The 14886-nt window shown below is 41.0% G+C and overlaps 1 protein-coding gene across 1 annotated transcript in view; it reads right to left on the bottom strand.

Annotated features, from left to right (window-relative positions):
• Positions 1-10551: 10551 nt before the first annotated feature.
• The window catches only part of GPD2 (glycerol-3-phosphate dehydrogenase 2), a 173054-nt gene continuing 168719 nt past the window's right edge, over positions 10552-14886 (bottom strand). Inside the window, exon 17 of the mRNA XM_043505133.1 lies at positions 10552-12391. Coding sequence (XP_043361068.1) covers positions 12344-12391 — 48 coding nt within the window. The 3' untranslated portion in view covers positions 10552-12343. The remainder of the gene's footprint in view (positions 12392-14886) is intronic.

The raw sequence follows: 14886 nt of genomic DNA, 5'->3' as shown, positions 1-14886 counted from the left end.
AAGAGGATACTGAATGCTCATTCCCCCATGGGTCTCCTTGGCTCTTCTCATCCAATGGAAAAAACAAGGCATCTATTTTGGTGGCTGCACAAAGGATCTGGACTATCCTAGCTGAGAGGTACAAACTTCACCATTATGATCGTGCAAAGGCACCTATTTGGGGCAACCCAGACTTGCCAACTGGGAACAAAACTATAATTTGGAAGAACTGGCTGATCAGTGACATTGGGAAATGTATGCAATTAGTCAGTGATGAAGGCTTTTTCCTTTTTTCTTATAGTAAAGCAATATTATGATCTGACACCCTCAGCAGGGCAGCAGTACTTACACAACTAAGGTACTTGCTAACATATCTATTTGGCCTGGACTCCCTGGGACTGCCAGATGTCCCAGAACTACTGGAAACTTTAGAAATGCTTCATAAACTCCCCAGGCCAATGTCAACTTTGTTAATGGAGAGGAACTCAGTTATTCTGGCATTCCTTGTGAAACTGTGGGAAGGAAATTTATTACATCCCTTGAAAGAATCCCCATAGCACAGTGTAGCGGGGTGGTTACCCGCTCCTGCCCAGTGGGGCTTAAAAGCCAGCCCTAGGAGAGAGCCAGGGCTGAGGGCAAAAAAAGCTAGGCTGATTGGGGAAATGGCCTCAGGTGGGCCATACCCCAATCAGGCTAGGCCTATAAAGGGGCTGCAAGGCTGAAGCTTAGCCAGAGTTTCTCTCTGTGTTCAGAGAGGGAAGGGCCTGGCTGTAGGGACCTGAGGGAATATCTAGATTGGGGCAGGGCTGAGGGGCAAAGGCTAGGGAGCTCCAGCCTGGAAACCCCCAGGCTATGAGGCCTAGATTAGGGCCTATTAGGTATTGGAGTTGCAAAGGGGCAGCCCACGGGTAGACAGAGGCAGCAGGTGCAAACCTCTTCGCCTATGATGAGTGGCTGATACACTGCAGTCTTCCCAGGGAGCGGGGCTAAGTGAAGACTGACAGTAGCCAAGACTGAGGTGAAGTGGGGTAGTGGGTGGGGGGGTTCCCCTGGGTGGGGAGACCCTGAGACTGAAGGGTTGCTGCCAGAGGGGCAGCACCCCAGACAAAAGGGCACCGGGTCAGTAACAGATGACAGAGGGGGCTCAGGAGGCTGATGAGCTAATTCCCAAGGACGACCAGCAGGAGGCATCGCCGGGTGAGTCCAGCTCTATTACACAAGGCATATTATGTAATGTTAAAATGCTCTGTGAATCTCAGGCTCTGCTTAATACAACAAAAGACTGTATTCAAAATGTATTAGATGTTGCAAGATAAAAGCCTTATCCTCTGATGTTTGTTGGCACTGTAATAAAGAAAAGTGAATCCTCACACACACACTCTGGGCTCATCCAGCAGTCAGACAGCTGTGGAAAGAGGCGGACATGAGAGTTAAAATGGAGCTTGACATCAGCAACTGGACCTCAGGTGACAATTACATCCAAAAATACTTACCTGCTCAGCTGGGTTTAAATCCACTTTGATCACTGGAACCTCAAGAATCACCAAGTATGTGATTTTACAAAATGGAAGAGTAGGCGTATGCTCAGAACACAGCAGTGGTGATCAGACCTGTCTGATTTAGCAGCCAAAGAAAAACTAGCTTACTGCCAAAGAGATGAGTTATAGGATTTTGAAAGTTTTTGGACTCCATCAAAGTTCACGTCTGGAATGCCAGATCTCCATTTCACCTAAATTTCCCCCCACACACACCTTTTCCTTCACCTCTGCTCCCCTCCTTCCCTTTTCACCCTATTTATGTATGTCTTCTGGTTTTACTGTAACCCCCCACCCTAATGTTATGGCTATGTAGTATTGTATTTTGAATTAGTGCAGGTTTCATGTGCTGTAAAGTTGTTTAATTTTATTGGTGACACCATGACATGTATGGTACACAAACAAGCTGTAAGTCATTTTCTTATGTACTTTTCATCTGTTTCTTTACAAAAATTAATAAAAAAATTTAATATCAAAAACAAAAGCAGAAAGTCTTACTGCAGAGGTGCACCAGGTGGTATTGTGTTCATAAGCTGCTGGACTCCCTCAAAAGAGTCAACATTCTAGTGTGATGGGGAGTTCTTTCATTGTTTTATGTAACGAACTATCATGAGCTTGTCACCTACTAATAACTTCTGCTAAGATGTAATAGCTCAATATGATTATTAAATAACTTTACCTTCACCACAAATTTGTCACCCCAGATAAATAAGTAGGCTCTTCCCTGTGCCTGTCAGAGCTGGAATAGGATCTGCAGCTTTGGGGCACTCAGAGACTCTGGTTATTGAATCTTAAAAACCACAGAGCCCGAGGCCATGCCCTTACGCTTCCCTTCATCATGCCCTCACCCCCCATGGCCCTAAACTACACAGAACATTGGTATAGGTGATACAGACTTCACTTTGATGCCTGCTTTATAGTCACCTGCCCTCTCCAACCCCCATCGAGAACAAGGGTCGTTCCACTGCATTAGAGACTTCTGTAGTCCCTGGAGAGGTTTCATCCTATAATGATGGTTTTTTAATACAGCAATTCTAGTTGAAACATCTCAAACTAACCTTCATTAATGTCATTTAGCCATTATGGAGTGATTCCTCCTCCCCCACATACAGATCTGCTTTACCTGGAAGGGGTGATAGGCAGAGATGATGGCAGCCAGAAGAGTTCTGACAGGGGTGATGGGACACTGCAGAACAGGTGCTGTCAGATTTCAGTTAATGATTAGGGAAAACTGACTATGTTCCAGTAATGTGTTTCCTTTATTCCTAAGAGATATTGCTATAAAACCCTCTTGCTTAATTAATGTAATAGTTATTCTATGAGTGAGGTGAACATTTGTCATGTGAATATCCATAGATAGAAAATGCTATTGTTTTCTGATTCAATCAATGTGATCTACATTGATCCCGGGCTATAACTGGCCTTTGAAGTGACAGAACGGAGCAGATTCTCATTAATGTGCCCCTTTTTGCATGCACACATAAATGAGGAGCTTTTTTGCAGTTGTGCAATTTGTGCAGGCTGTGCCCTTATTTATCTCATGATGGCCTTGCAAGAGCAATGCATGCCCTTGTGACCACGAGCATGGTTATTGTAATTCCCTCTTAGCAGAGCTTACAGCAGGGCATCTCTGTCTCTTGCAGCTTATTCAGAATTCAGCAGCCTGTTTGCTCATTAACGGTTGGAGCAACTGTGATCATGTTACACCTCTCCTGTGCCCTTTACATTGCCTGCTTTTAAAGTGCCAAATAGACTTCGAGATGGCACTGCAGCAGTGATGTAGTGATAAGAAAAGAAGTGGATACACTAATGTAAACTCGATTCCATATTCCCGAAATGAGAAATGTATAAATTCCCTTTACCCTCAACTATACTTTCCATTGCTGGACTCTTAAAGCCCTCACGGGAAGGAGGATGGCCCTGTGGTTAAAGCACTGGACTGGGACACAGAACATCTGGATTCAATTTGTGGCTCTACCGCAAACCTCCAGTGTGAATTTGGCTAAATCACTTAATTTTTCTGTGTCCCAGTTCCCCTCTATAGAATGGATATAAAAATACTTCCCTGCCTTACAGGGCATTGTGAGGATAAATACTTAGATACTATGCTGATCAGGGCTATCGGAGCACCTAGACAGACAGAAGGAGGCCAGGCAGGCCTGACTCCTCCTCCTTCACTCTTGTCCTATCTGTGCGTTTACCTCCTCCTGTGGTCCTCCCTCTCATCTTCATCCCTGAGATGTCTCTTTGCCCCTCCCCCAGTGCATCCTCTCTTTCCTTATCCTCTCCCGCTTGTGAGAAGTTGCAGCTGCTCCATGGTTTTAAAGTTAGGGAGCGAGGCTGTGGGCAGCTGCCTTCTTCTCTTATCCTTCCTGACACCTCTCCCTGCTTGACAGACAGACCAGGAGCTGACAGAGCAAGGGCTATAGTCATGCAGCTGAGGAGCAGGAGAAGACGAAGCTTTTACAGCCAACAGCAATTGCAAAAACTGTACCTAGAGGCCAGGTGAAGGAATTACGGGTAAAACATTGCTCAGTCCTATATGCTTGGCCCCCCCCCTTCTATTGTCTCTAGAAGCATAGTTTAGGCTTTAAAGGCCTAGTCAAATGGGTCTTTATGCACTCTCCAATAGACACATTTTTCATGGTCCCCTTTTTGCAGGTGCAAAGATCACATTTGCATATGCAAATTGCATAGTTGTGCTTGTATCTATAAAGTATAATAATGTTTGTTTATAAAGCTGTACCACCAGCATCTGTGGAGAACTACACAGAATAATACAAACATTACTGAAATACAATGGAAACATAGTTAAACCACTCCTAATACAATAAAAACAAAAAAATAAAGATGCCACAGACAAAAAAAAAGGGGGGAACGAGTGGGGAGGGAAGGTAGACAGAAGATAATATGCCTGGGATCAACCAGAGATAGAAGAATTGAGAGAGTTCTCAAGGGGGCATCTTGTGAAAGGTGTAAAGAGATTTAGAAAAATGATTAATTTTGCTGCCAAATTTTATTCTTATTTGGAGTGTGGTGGGGGGGTTGTTTTTAATTTGGTATGTTTATTTATGGTATCATTCACTAAAATGCATCATTACCTTAGCAGCTGTCACACCACATGGTAGATCATGTGTGCTTTTTAATAGAAAGTGTTGCTACTCACAGAAGTCCAGAGCCGATATGCCATAGGAAGTTGTATGTGTGTTTAAAATATTAGTAGTGAATGAAGATTATAAGCAGCAAAATATTGTATTTTTTTTTTTACTAATAATTTTAACTTCTCATTCTCCCTAACTTTTCTCCTTTACATTTTTATTAAAAATGTGTTAAAAGAATAGGGGAATATTAACTGAAGCTGTGACAACAAAGGAACATATAACCTCTGATTTTTGTTTAGTCTATTTGTGGTAAAACCAGACACTTCTTACAAGATTGAAGTATTTCAGACACTTAGCAATATGATCAGGAAGCAACGTTTATCAAATGTATATGAATGTTCAATAAATTCTTCACCAATAAACTTACAACAAGGAAACAAGCCATAGAACACTATTTCCCTCACCCCTTCTTTTTAGATTGCAACTGAGTTCAAAGAGCATCAGGGTTTAGAGCTCAAAAATATTGCACAGCTCCTGTGCGCAGAGCCAATTGCAATAGATGCTAAATAGGTTTTATTAGTTATATTGTAATATGGTACTGAATACCGGAAAAGAGCAAGTATTTTTGTTACCCCTGGAGCTTGTAATGAAATAGCGAGAATATCCAGCGAGATAGAAAGATCCTGCACAGATTTGAATTCATGGGTGCTAACATTTTATTACATCCTAGGGAACATGCATTTTTGTCCATGTGTAATAATGCAGCAAGAAAAAGTGTACAGAAGCAGTGGGAAGGACATCAGCAAGAACAGCGAAAGCAGTAATTTATAAGGTTGAGTTAAGGCCAGAATCTTGGAGTCCATCTACTTGATCTTATCATTTATCACACAGCATGACAAAAAACACCAGCGTGAATGAAAAAGCCCTCCTGAGAAGGCCGACAAGTGACTGAATTGTAACGTATTATTCCTCATGCAGTGCACCTGTGCAATTCCCCACCCCTTTGAAAGTCTCCCAGTTCTGGTAGTGAGCACTGCTGGTCATGTTTAAAGTGCAGGCAGAAGGGGCCACAAGAGATTGAAAATCACCAAGGTTGCACTTGCAGAGTTACCTCTGAATCCTTCCATTGTGTGGAAACAGGGTTTGCTCTCCCAAACTCTGTGAATCTTTAAGTTTTATTTGACTCTTTATCCACTACAGCTCTCCTCTGACTCCATCAGTACTACCCCATGCAACTGAACAGGCAGGGCTTCCCTAGCAGTAGTGTTCTCCTGAGCCTCCCCCTTAGGTTCTGAGTCTATGCCCCATGAGGAAGCACTTACAGACAGATGTAAGCCATAATGGCTGAAAACAGACACTATGACCCTGTCATAACTATAAAGGGAAGGGTAAACACCTTTACATCGCTCCTGGCCAGAGGAAAAACCCTTTCACCTGTAAAAGGTTAAGAAGCTAGGATAACCTCGCTGGCACCTGACCAAAATGATCAATGAGGAGACAGGATACTTTCATAGCTGTGGATGGGGGGGAGAGAAACAAAGGTTCTCTCGATGTGTGTGTTGCTTTTGCCGGGTCCGGAGCAGGAATGCAGGTCAGAATTCCTGTAAAGGGCTAGTAAGCAATCTAGTTAGATATGCGTTAGATAACTGTTTTGTTTGAAGTGAGCTGTAGCTCACGAAAGCTTATGCTCTAATAAATTTGTTAGTCTCTAAGGTACCACACGTACTCCTTTTCTTTTTGTTTTGTTTAAATGGCTGATAAAATAAGTTGTGCTGAATGGAATGTATATTCCTGTTTTTGTGTCTTTTTGCAACTTAAGGTTTTGCCTAGAGGGATTCTCTATGTTTTGAAGCTGATTACCCTGTAAGGTATTTACCATCCTGATTTTACAGAGGTGACTCTTACTTTTTCTTCAATTAAAATTCTTCTTTTAAGAACGTGATTGCTTTTTCATTGTTCTTAAGATCCAAGGTTTGGGTCTGTGTTCACCTATGGAAATTGGTGAGGATTTTTATCAAGCCTTCCCCAGGAAAGGGAATGTAGGGTTTGGGAGGATTCTGGGGGGGGGAAGATGTTTCCAAGTGGGCTCTTTCCCGGTTATATATTTGTTAGATGCTTGGTGGTGGCAGCAATAAAGTCCAGAGGCAAAAGTTAAAATAGTTTGTACCTTGGGGAAATTTTAACCTAAGCTGGTAAAAATAAGTTAGGGTTTTTTCATGCAGGTCCCCACAACTGTACCCTAGAGTTCAGAGTGGGGAAGGAACCTTGACAGATCCAGATTCCCAAAAGGAATTTAGAGACCTAACTCCCATTGATTTCCATGGGAGTTAGAAGCCTAAATATCTTTAAAGATCAGGGCTAGTGCCTCAAGGGATATTGCAGGGAAAGGCATTCACCAACAACCCTTGCTACCACTCTGGCAAAGCTTTTGGTTGAACTCCCTTTGACAGAACCTCAGCTGCTGTAACTTGGAGGTGTTTCATGGACTGCGAGAAATGGATCTGAGCTACGTTAGGAATGTTTTGTTCATTCCTGCTGCTTCTTGAAAACAAGATTTGTGGGCAGTGTAGACTTCTGGACTGGGGCTCAGCACACCTGGCTTCTACTCCCATTTCTGCCACTGGCCTGCTTGATGATCTTGGCAAGTCCTTCCTTCACCTTTCAGTGTCTCAGTTTCCCCATCTGTAAAATGGGATTAATTATACTGACCTGCTTTGTAAAGCACTTTCAGTTCTACTGATAATACCACCTAACTCCTGTATAGTTTATTATTATTAACAACTGTAGCAGATGCTGGAAAGAGGAGTATGGATGTATTTCCCTCTTCTGCAGGCAGGTCCTCCACAAAAGTGGCAAGTGCTGGCCTGAAGCCTGACAGAAGGACACAGGGCATGGCAGCTAACTCAGGATGCTAGGTTAGAGATTGCATTTTCCAACTTCTCAATTCACTTGCTTAGAAACATTAGATTCGACATTGAATGGTAGTTTGTTGAACTATTGCATGTCTTGAGGTGAGTGGCAGATTCCACGGAAGGAAGTGTAAGTAATGTTAGTGGAAGTACCAGGGGTTCTCCGCTCTTATTATCCAGGAAGAGTAGAGGTCACAATCACAGGCAATGAACCTGATTGCCATCAATTGCTCAATGGCTGTGTGTGACTGGGCCAAATTCTTAGAAGGATTGGATATCATGACTGCAGTGCACAAAATTGAAACAAATCTCTCACCAAATAAACCGTTGCTTTCTACAAACATTGACTCATTCTGAGCTACTTCAAGCAAGTCACTTCTGTGCCCTTCAGGTACAGCAAACTTCTTGCAAATCCTACTGCAAGGCTGCTTTTTCCCTGTAGGAGCTTCTCTAAACAACAATTCATCTTTCACAAAATTTCTGCCCTCACCCTCTTCAGCTGGAGCTTGCTCTAATGAAATATTTTCCTGAGCAGCAACAGACTCTTTTTGTGTTTCAGTTAAGTCCAGAACCACCTCTGGGACAACAGACAAATCCTCAACCAACATTAGCTGAGAGGCCCTTTCTTTCTGCTCATACTTTTCCCAACCAACAACCGCCTGGAGAGAATTTCTCCCTTAGCAAGCAAGCTGTTATTCTCCATAAACAACAGGTCAGAAACACACACTTTCTTACCACAGCCTACATGGCTGACTACAGACCAATGCTTGGAGATTAGCATAGCTTTCTTACCAGGCAAGTCATCACCCTAAAAAAGACACAGGCTTTGGAAATATATCCTTCGTTGTCACAGTTCTCTATGCTGGTAAAACAGATGAATCACCTTCATGCTTTCCCTGTGATCTGGTTATGATATCAACATGATTAAACATAGTCACCATATCATAACCAATTAATATGCAAGAAGGCAATAACTTCTTTACCCCCAACTGTCATAACACCATCAAATTTTTCCAATTAAGGTGGATTTTATCCAAAGGCACATTCACAAAATACTTAGAGGGCTACAATATTCACACTATTGTCTGGCAAATAGTCTTCCTGTCTGACAATACTTGCTTTAACTAGAGAGAGGTCAGAAGTGGTGTCATGCCATGTAAAACAGTTTCACCATGGACTTTGCACTCCCATACGTAGCATCATTACAAGTCATGGTGCTCCTGAGATTACAGCAACAGCATTTTTACACAAGCTGGCAACACTGGTTCCCATGTCATATATAAGCACCAGTAATTTCCACAGCCCTCAAAACCAAATCAGGTTCTTTATCACAGATTGCCACTTTAATATCTTCAGGAGCTATTTTTAGCAATTCCTCCAGAGTAATTAAGTCTAGAAGTTTATCAACCTTCCCATAAGCTTTTGCTCATAACTCACTTTTTGACATAACACATCAATTTATGAGCACATCCCACATAAGTAAAATCATTAGACCTTTTGGGATTTCTAAATTTCAAGCTATAAGATTCAGGAATGATCTTGAAATGGCTCAATACAGCATCTTTAAACATCACATAATCCAAAGCCTCCTCATCCCCCAATTAAATACCTCTCTAGCTTTTCTGGTCAATCTGGTTAGTAAGACAGGCATTCACTGGTCATCTGGAACCCGGTGAAGATTACACAGATGTTCAGACAGAAATTCTTCCACAGACATTCTTGTCAACTGCTGGAAATGGCCCATCTTGATTATCACTACAAAAGGTTCCTCCACCTCCCCCCCTCCCCCGCTGGTAATAGCTCACCTTACCTGATCTCACTCCTTACAGTGTGTATGGTAACACCCATTGTTTCATGTTCTCTATGTATATAAATCTACCCACTGAATGCATCCAATGAAGTGAGCTGTAGCTCACAAAAGCTTATGCTCTAATAAATTTGTTAGTCTCTAAGGTGCCACAAGTACTCCTTTTCTTTTTGCAGATACAGACTAACATGGCTGCTACTCTGAAACCTTCCACATCTTCAGTATCTTTATAAATGAGACATGTTCTCTCCCCAGTTTTTGTATTGTGGAACGGAGATTGAGTTTGACTCTGGCAGATTCTTTTGCTCTTTCAGGACTTGAAGCTGGAGTCTGGCAGCTTTTTCTTCAGCTGTGGCAGCTTCTTTCTGTCTCTGATGGGCTCCCTTCTCAGCCTGCAGCTGTTCCATTTGCCTTTTGTGAGCCTCGTTTTTGAGTTCAGCCTCAGCTAGGAATCTCTGGTACGCTCTCTCTTCTGCCTCCTCAACCTCCTTTTTATCCCTCATTCAGAGTTCTGCCTATTTTTCTTCATTCTCAAGACGCTGTCTTGTCTTTCAGTGTTTGCATTCTGATTGCTTTTGCTGTAGCTACATCTGGGGCAGGTGAAGGGAAAGACCCTGCTTTCTGGTAACTGTCCATGAGCAAATCTCATTCCTGATTTGAAATGTCCCCTTTAAGAGCTATTTTTCTTTTTTTTACATAATTGTTAAATCTTCTTTGTGGCACAATCCACATATGACTGTGATTCACCCCCTCTTTAACCACCAAAACTCTCAATATCAAATTTCAAATTTAATTAGTGTGGGGTTCAGCTCCAAAACCCAGTTGACTTATGGTAATATGTATCCTACAGACTACACCAAATGTGACTGGGTGCCTGGGATGGGCCACACTGAAAATGCCACACTCAGGGCAGACTGCAAGAAACAGAGCAGACAATCCCCCAAAACTGGTGGTTTATTCTATAATTAGATTCACTAAACCAGTAACCAAAGAGCTTCTGCAGTGCCACACTGGTTAACCAGAAGCCAAACACAGTCTGCTTTATGCATTCTAGCCCTTGGCTCCCATCCAGGCAACCCAATTTAATGTAGTGAGCGGTTATTGAAAACCCATTTCACCATATGTGAAATTCTTTCTAATTCAAAAGGATCAGACACTTACCCCCAGGTCAATAGGTATCTCAGATCTTATCCAAATATCACATCGTCAGTCAATCCTTAGTAAAGATTTATTAATAAAATAAAAGGAGTCATAAATGGTTAATAGATCATATACATACAAATGATTGCAAAGTCCTTATATCAGGTTTATAGCAATGATGGAATAGACTGCTGGCTTGTAAAGTCTTTCAGGTAACTTCCAAAAGATCAGGAGATCCTCAATCCAAAATTCAAGATGCTCCTTTTAGTTGTAAATCCACAGTCCAGCAAATTAGAGGAGGAAAGAGGCACCCTGAAGATGTCTTGGGTGTCTTTTTTTTTATATCCTCTGCTATGTGCATGGAAATTTACTGTCCCAAATAAAGTCCATGGTCCTGGTACATGGAAAGTTACTGGCCCAAGATGGAGCCCAGAGTCACATGATCATATCACATACCCCAACGTGGTTTTCTGAATCTCAAGGGGTGACCATTGGCTCTTCACTATCTGAGGCATCCACAGGACGAGCTATCTGGATGGGATGAGTTTCTTCAATGGCCAATGTGAAAACGGAGCTTTCTTGCTATGCCACTAACCCTAATCTAGCCCTAATGTAAATTCTATCAGGGAGGAGGGGAGTGACCCAGGAATACAACACATGTTTAAGATACAAGTACATAACCAATATTCATAAACTTGAGATATTAATATGATACATGCACATAAACAAGACAATTATACTTAGCAAATCTTAACTTTTCCATTAATACCTTACATGGCATACTTTGTACAAGATTTGCTGTAATTGTATAACAGTGGTAGCAACAATTATACAAATGCTCATCTTTAATGATACAGCATCACACGTATACACACACACACACCCCTATCATTCTAATTCAGTCAAACTACACTAGACAACTTGATTGGCAGCACCATTTTTGTTTTAAAGGAAAATATCCTAGTGACAAGTTCAGATTTAATGTACATTCAGGAATCATCTGTCAAATATTTTCTAGACTTATATAGGAATGACATTGGTGAGGAGAGGGAATTAGCACCATTTTAGAGCTGTAAATATCTCCCAGTTTTACAGGGTGTTCCTTTGACAGAAACCCTGATACACATGATGGGAGACAGAAAGCAGGATCAAAGTGACAGGCTATTGTAATCTAACTGTCAGGAAATGTCTATGGAAGCAGCATTTCCCACCATAATATTCAGTTAGTGCTTGAAAAGGTTAACATCTTTCTAAACAGCCTAGTTAACTATCCACAAGAGAGGACCTTCCCTGTCCATGGCAAATTAGATATAAGCAAATTAATTAGTGGCCGTTCACAGTTACTGATGCTAAAAGAGTCAATGTCAGAGTGTTTAGGATGGTAGATTTCCATGGATACAGAGGCCATATTTTGAACTTTCAGTTTTTACATTATTTGGTAGATACTCTGGTCTCCTATGCACATGCACTTCATCTATGCCACAGGATCAACTTCTTTGTTCCTGACCTTTTGGAGCTAAATTCTATGTGTGCAGGGGGTAACAGGTAACTCCTGTCAAGTGACACCTCCAAGGTCAAAATAGAGTGTCTACACGGGTGAATCAGAGTTTAAGACCCATCTAGTCTGTCACGGGCCATCATCATCTAGCCACCTGCATATTAAACCCAATAACCAAAAATAAACCAAAGTATTAGAGAAGAGGAAAAGGAAGAAGGCAAGAATGTTAGGAATAATCTACCTTTCATTTGCATTGTCATTGAGATAGCATTACCTGCTGCTATGAATGTCAGAATGAGAGACTGTATGGTAGCAAACTCTCCTTTCTCTTAGCTTTTGACCTCTTGCAGTTTATTTCTCAATGTGGTGCTGTTCTACACCATTGACATTCTTTCTGAGATGGATTTTAAAACTTCTTCTTTCTATTAAAAAAGTAGGAATTTTTAATTTGGAAATAAAATGAAAAAGTTTTAATCTACAGCCATGCCAAAAAAAGTAAACAAAAAAGAACAATTTTTTAATTTAGTTCAGAGGGTAGCGGCTTGGTTTATTGGTATATATTTTCATTTTATTTCTCATTCATATCTCTAGCTCCCATCTGCAGAGTGGCTTGTAGCTAGTACAGTATTGCACTGATTTACAATTCCTTTTCTGACTTTTAAAAGAGTCTTAAAGCTCACAATATTATTCATTTAAACAGGAAGAAAAACTCTTAAGGCCTGTTCCTACTGCCATTGAAGTCCATGATAAATTTGCTACTGACTTCAATGGGATCAAAACCGTTACATAATGTATAGTTAATTATATTATTAGAGTTCTTTATAACATGTTTTACATTTTAAATAGCTATTTTACTTACAGTGAGGGGACTGAAACAATCCACTCTAAGACCCCTGCCCCTTGATATTACATGTCCAGTGATAAAAGGCCATCTGCATTGCAATAGAAAGAATCCACAGCAGTAAGTTAGGGGGGTCAATTATAGTTTTACACTTGATGTTATCTACTTTTGGTGTGTTTATGTTAAAACCTTGATATTTCAATAATTTTTTGTTTCATTTCATTTGCTTTTTCTAATGGCTATTGACTTTTGCCATTGTAACAATCTGTGTCAGGCTCAAGGATCAATCAATGCTGGCAAACAAATGTGCTCTAAAAGCTCTTGGAGTTATCTTTATTCTCATTTTTCTGATGAAGAATTACTCTGAAATATGATTTTGAAACCAATTAATAAGTTGGAGGAAAAATCCAAATCACTGTGCCTGGAAAGGATTACAGTCATGCAAGCCCTGAAACTGAAAGTTTCCATTGGCCTAGTGGCAGCAAAATACATGCTTTGTGTATTCCTCTTCAGTGTGAAACTTTGGCATTTCAATGGAGGAAGTGAGAGGAGGGCCCAAGAAAGGCAAGGGTAAACATGTGAGAGTCAAAGCAATATCCCAACTGAAAATAAGAGTGCCTGACAACAAGATATCCATACATCATTTCTTAAATGTATCAGTACAGAACTGCTATTATTGTTAAAAATAATCTAGAATATATATGCTGCCTGCTTCTTCATTGCCAGAAGATGAAGTACTGCCAGATATTACTAAAGCTTTGCACCTCAGTTGTAACTTTCATTCCAGAACCTCAATGTTCTTTATAAACATTAATTAATTCCATCTCACAGTGTCCCTCTGAGGTATAAATACACCTGTTTCAGGTGGATAAACTGTGCCAGAGGAAAGTGTGCCAACATCACACAGTGAATCAGTGGCAGTCTCTCAAAATGAACCTCAGAATTGTGACTCAGTTTCCTCTAATCATAATATTACACTCCTGTTATAGCATGATGGATAGTCAGTGTGGCTCCATTTCATGGTGGTTTCTGAAACTAAGAATATGGTATACTTTTAATGCAACTCACATCCATTAGTTAAACTGTCATTGTAGAATTAATTCAGAGTCACGGATTCTAAGGCCAGAAGGGACCACCACATCATCTAGTCTGACCTCCTGTATGTCATAGGCCGCCAACACCATCCAGCACTCACATGAAACACAATAACCAAAATTAGACCAAAGTATCACAGTCCACGGGAGACTAGACTATTAAGTGCCCCAGACAGAGAATAGGAGGGACCAAGAACCCCTTTTTTCTATTGCAACCAGCAGAGCTGGTAGAATAACTGGCACTTTGAAAGATAAATGCGTTTATCTAGTGGGAAAGATGTTGTTTCAGGGACATTGGGTCCTATTTGCAAATTATTTTAAAAAGATTGTACCTGGCAGGCACTCAGAGAAATAGATGGACATAAAAGCTTCCAAATAATGTGTACTGTCTGTTCAAAGTGAGAAGCTACAAGCCAGAGGAAATGAATCATGTATCAAACAGAACTGTAGCTCAGTGCTATGCTCCTTGTGAAAGGCCAAAAGCACCAGACGTTTAAGTTCATTATTTCCAAGCTGCTTTTAAGAAAAGAGACTTCCTAGTTTTGTTTCCCTCCCCATAGGATAAGTATAGTTTGCTGTAGGGAATAACTATGGCTGGACTAGAGATGGTATGGAGTATTGTGGAGACTCAAATTTAACATTCCTGCCAGTTATATTAACCAGCAAGAGACTATGCTGAACCCATAACCACTATGCTTTTGCACTCCCTTCCACGCCAGGTCACATCACGGTAGATCTCAGCATTTGTTCTTGATTTATTGTGTCTCATTCTCTGAAATTAATGTAGAATGCCAAAGATGACCCATCTGGCTTCAGAGTGGTTTCAAAATACGTTTTTGGGTGTATACGATCATGTAATTAAAAGCTACATCAGAATGCACATGCACAATGAGGCCAATTTATGGTAGTGTAATCAACCTTAATTCTTGCATATCCTAACTTTTGAGTACTTGATTTTGCAATCTTAATTGTGTGTGGGGGT

Source organism: Dermochelys coriacea, chromosome 11 (genome assembly GCF_009764565.3).
Source record: "Dermochelys coriacea isolate rDerCor1 chromosome 11, rDerCor1.pri.v4, whole genome shotgun sequence".
Lineage (NCBI taxonomy): Eukaryota > Metazoa > Chordata > Testudines > Dermochelyidae > Dermochelys > Dermochelys coriacea.
The sequence above is the reverse complement of the archived record's forward strand: the minus strand, read 5'-3'. Positions and strand labels throughout refer to the sequence as shown.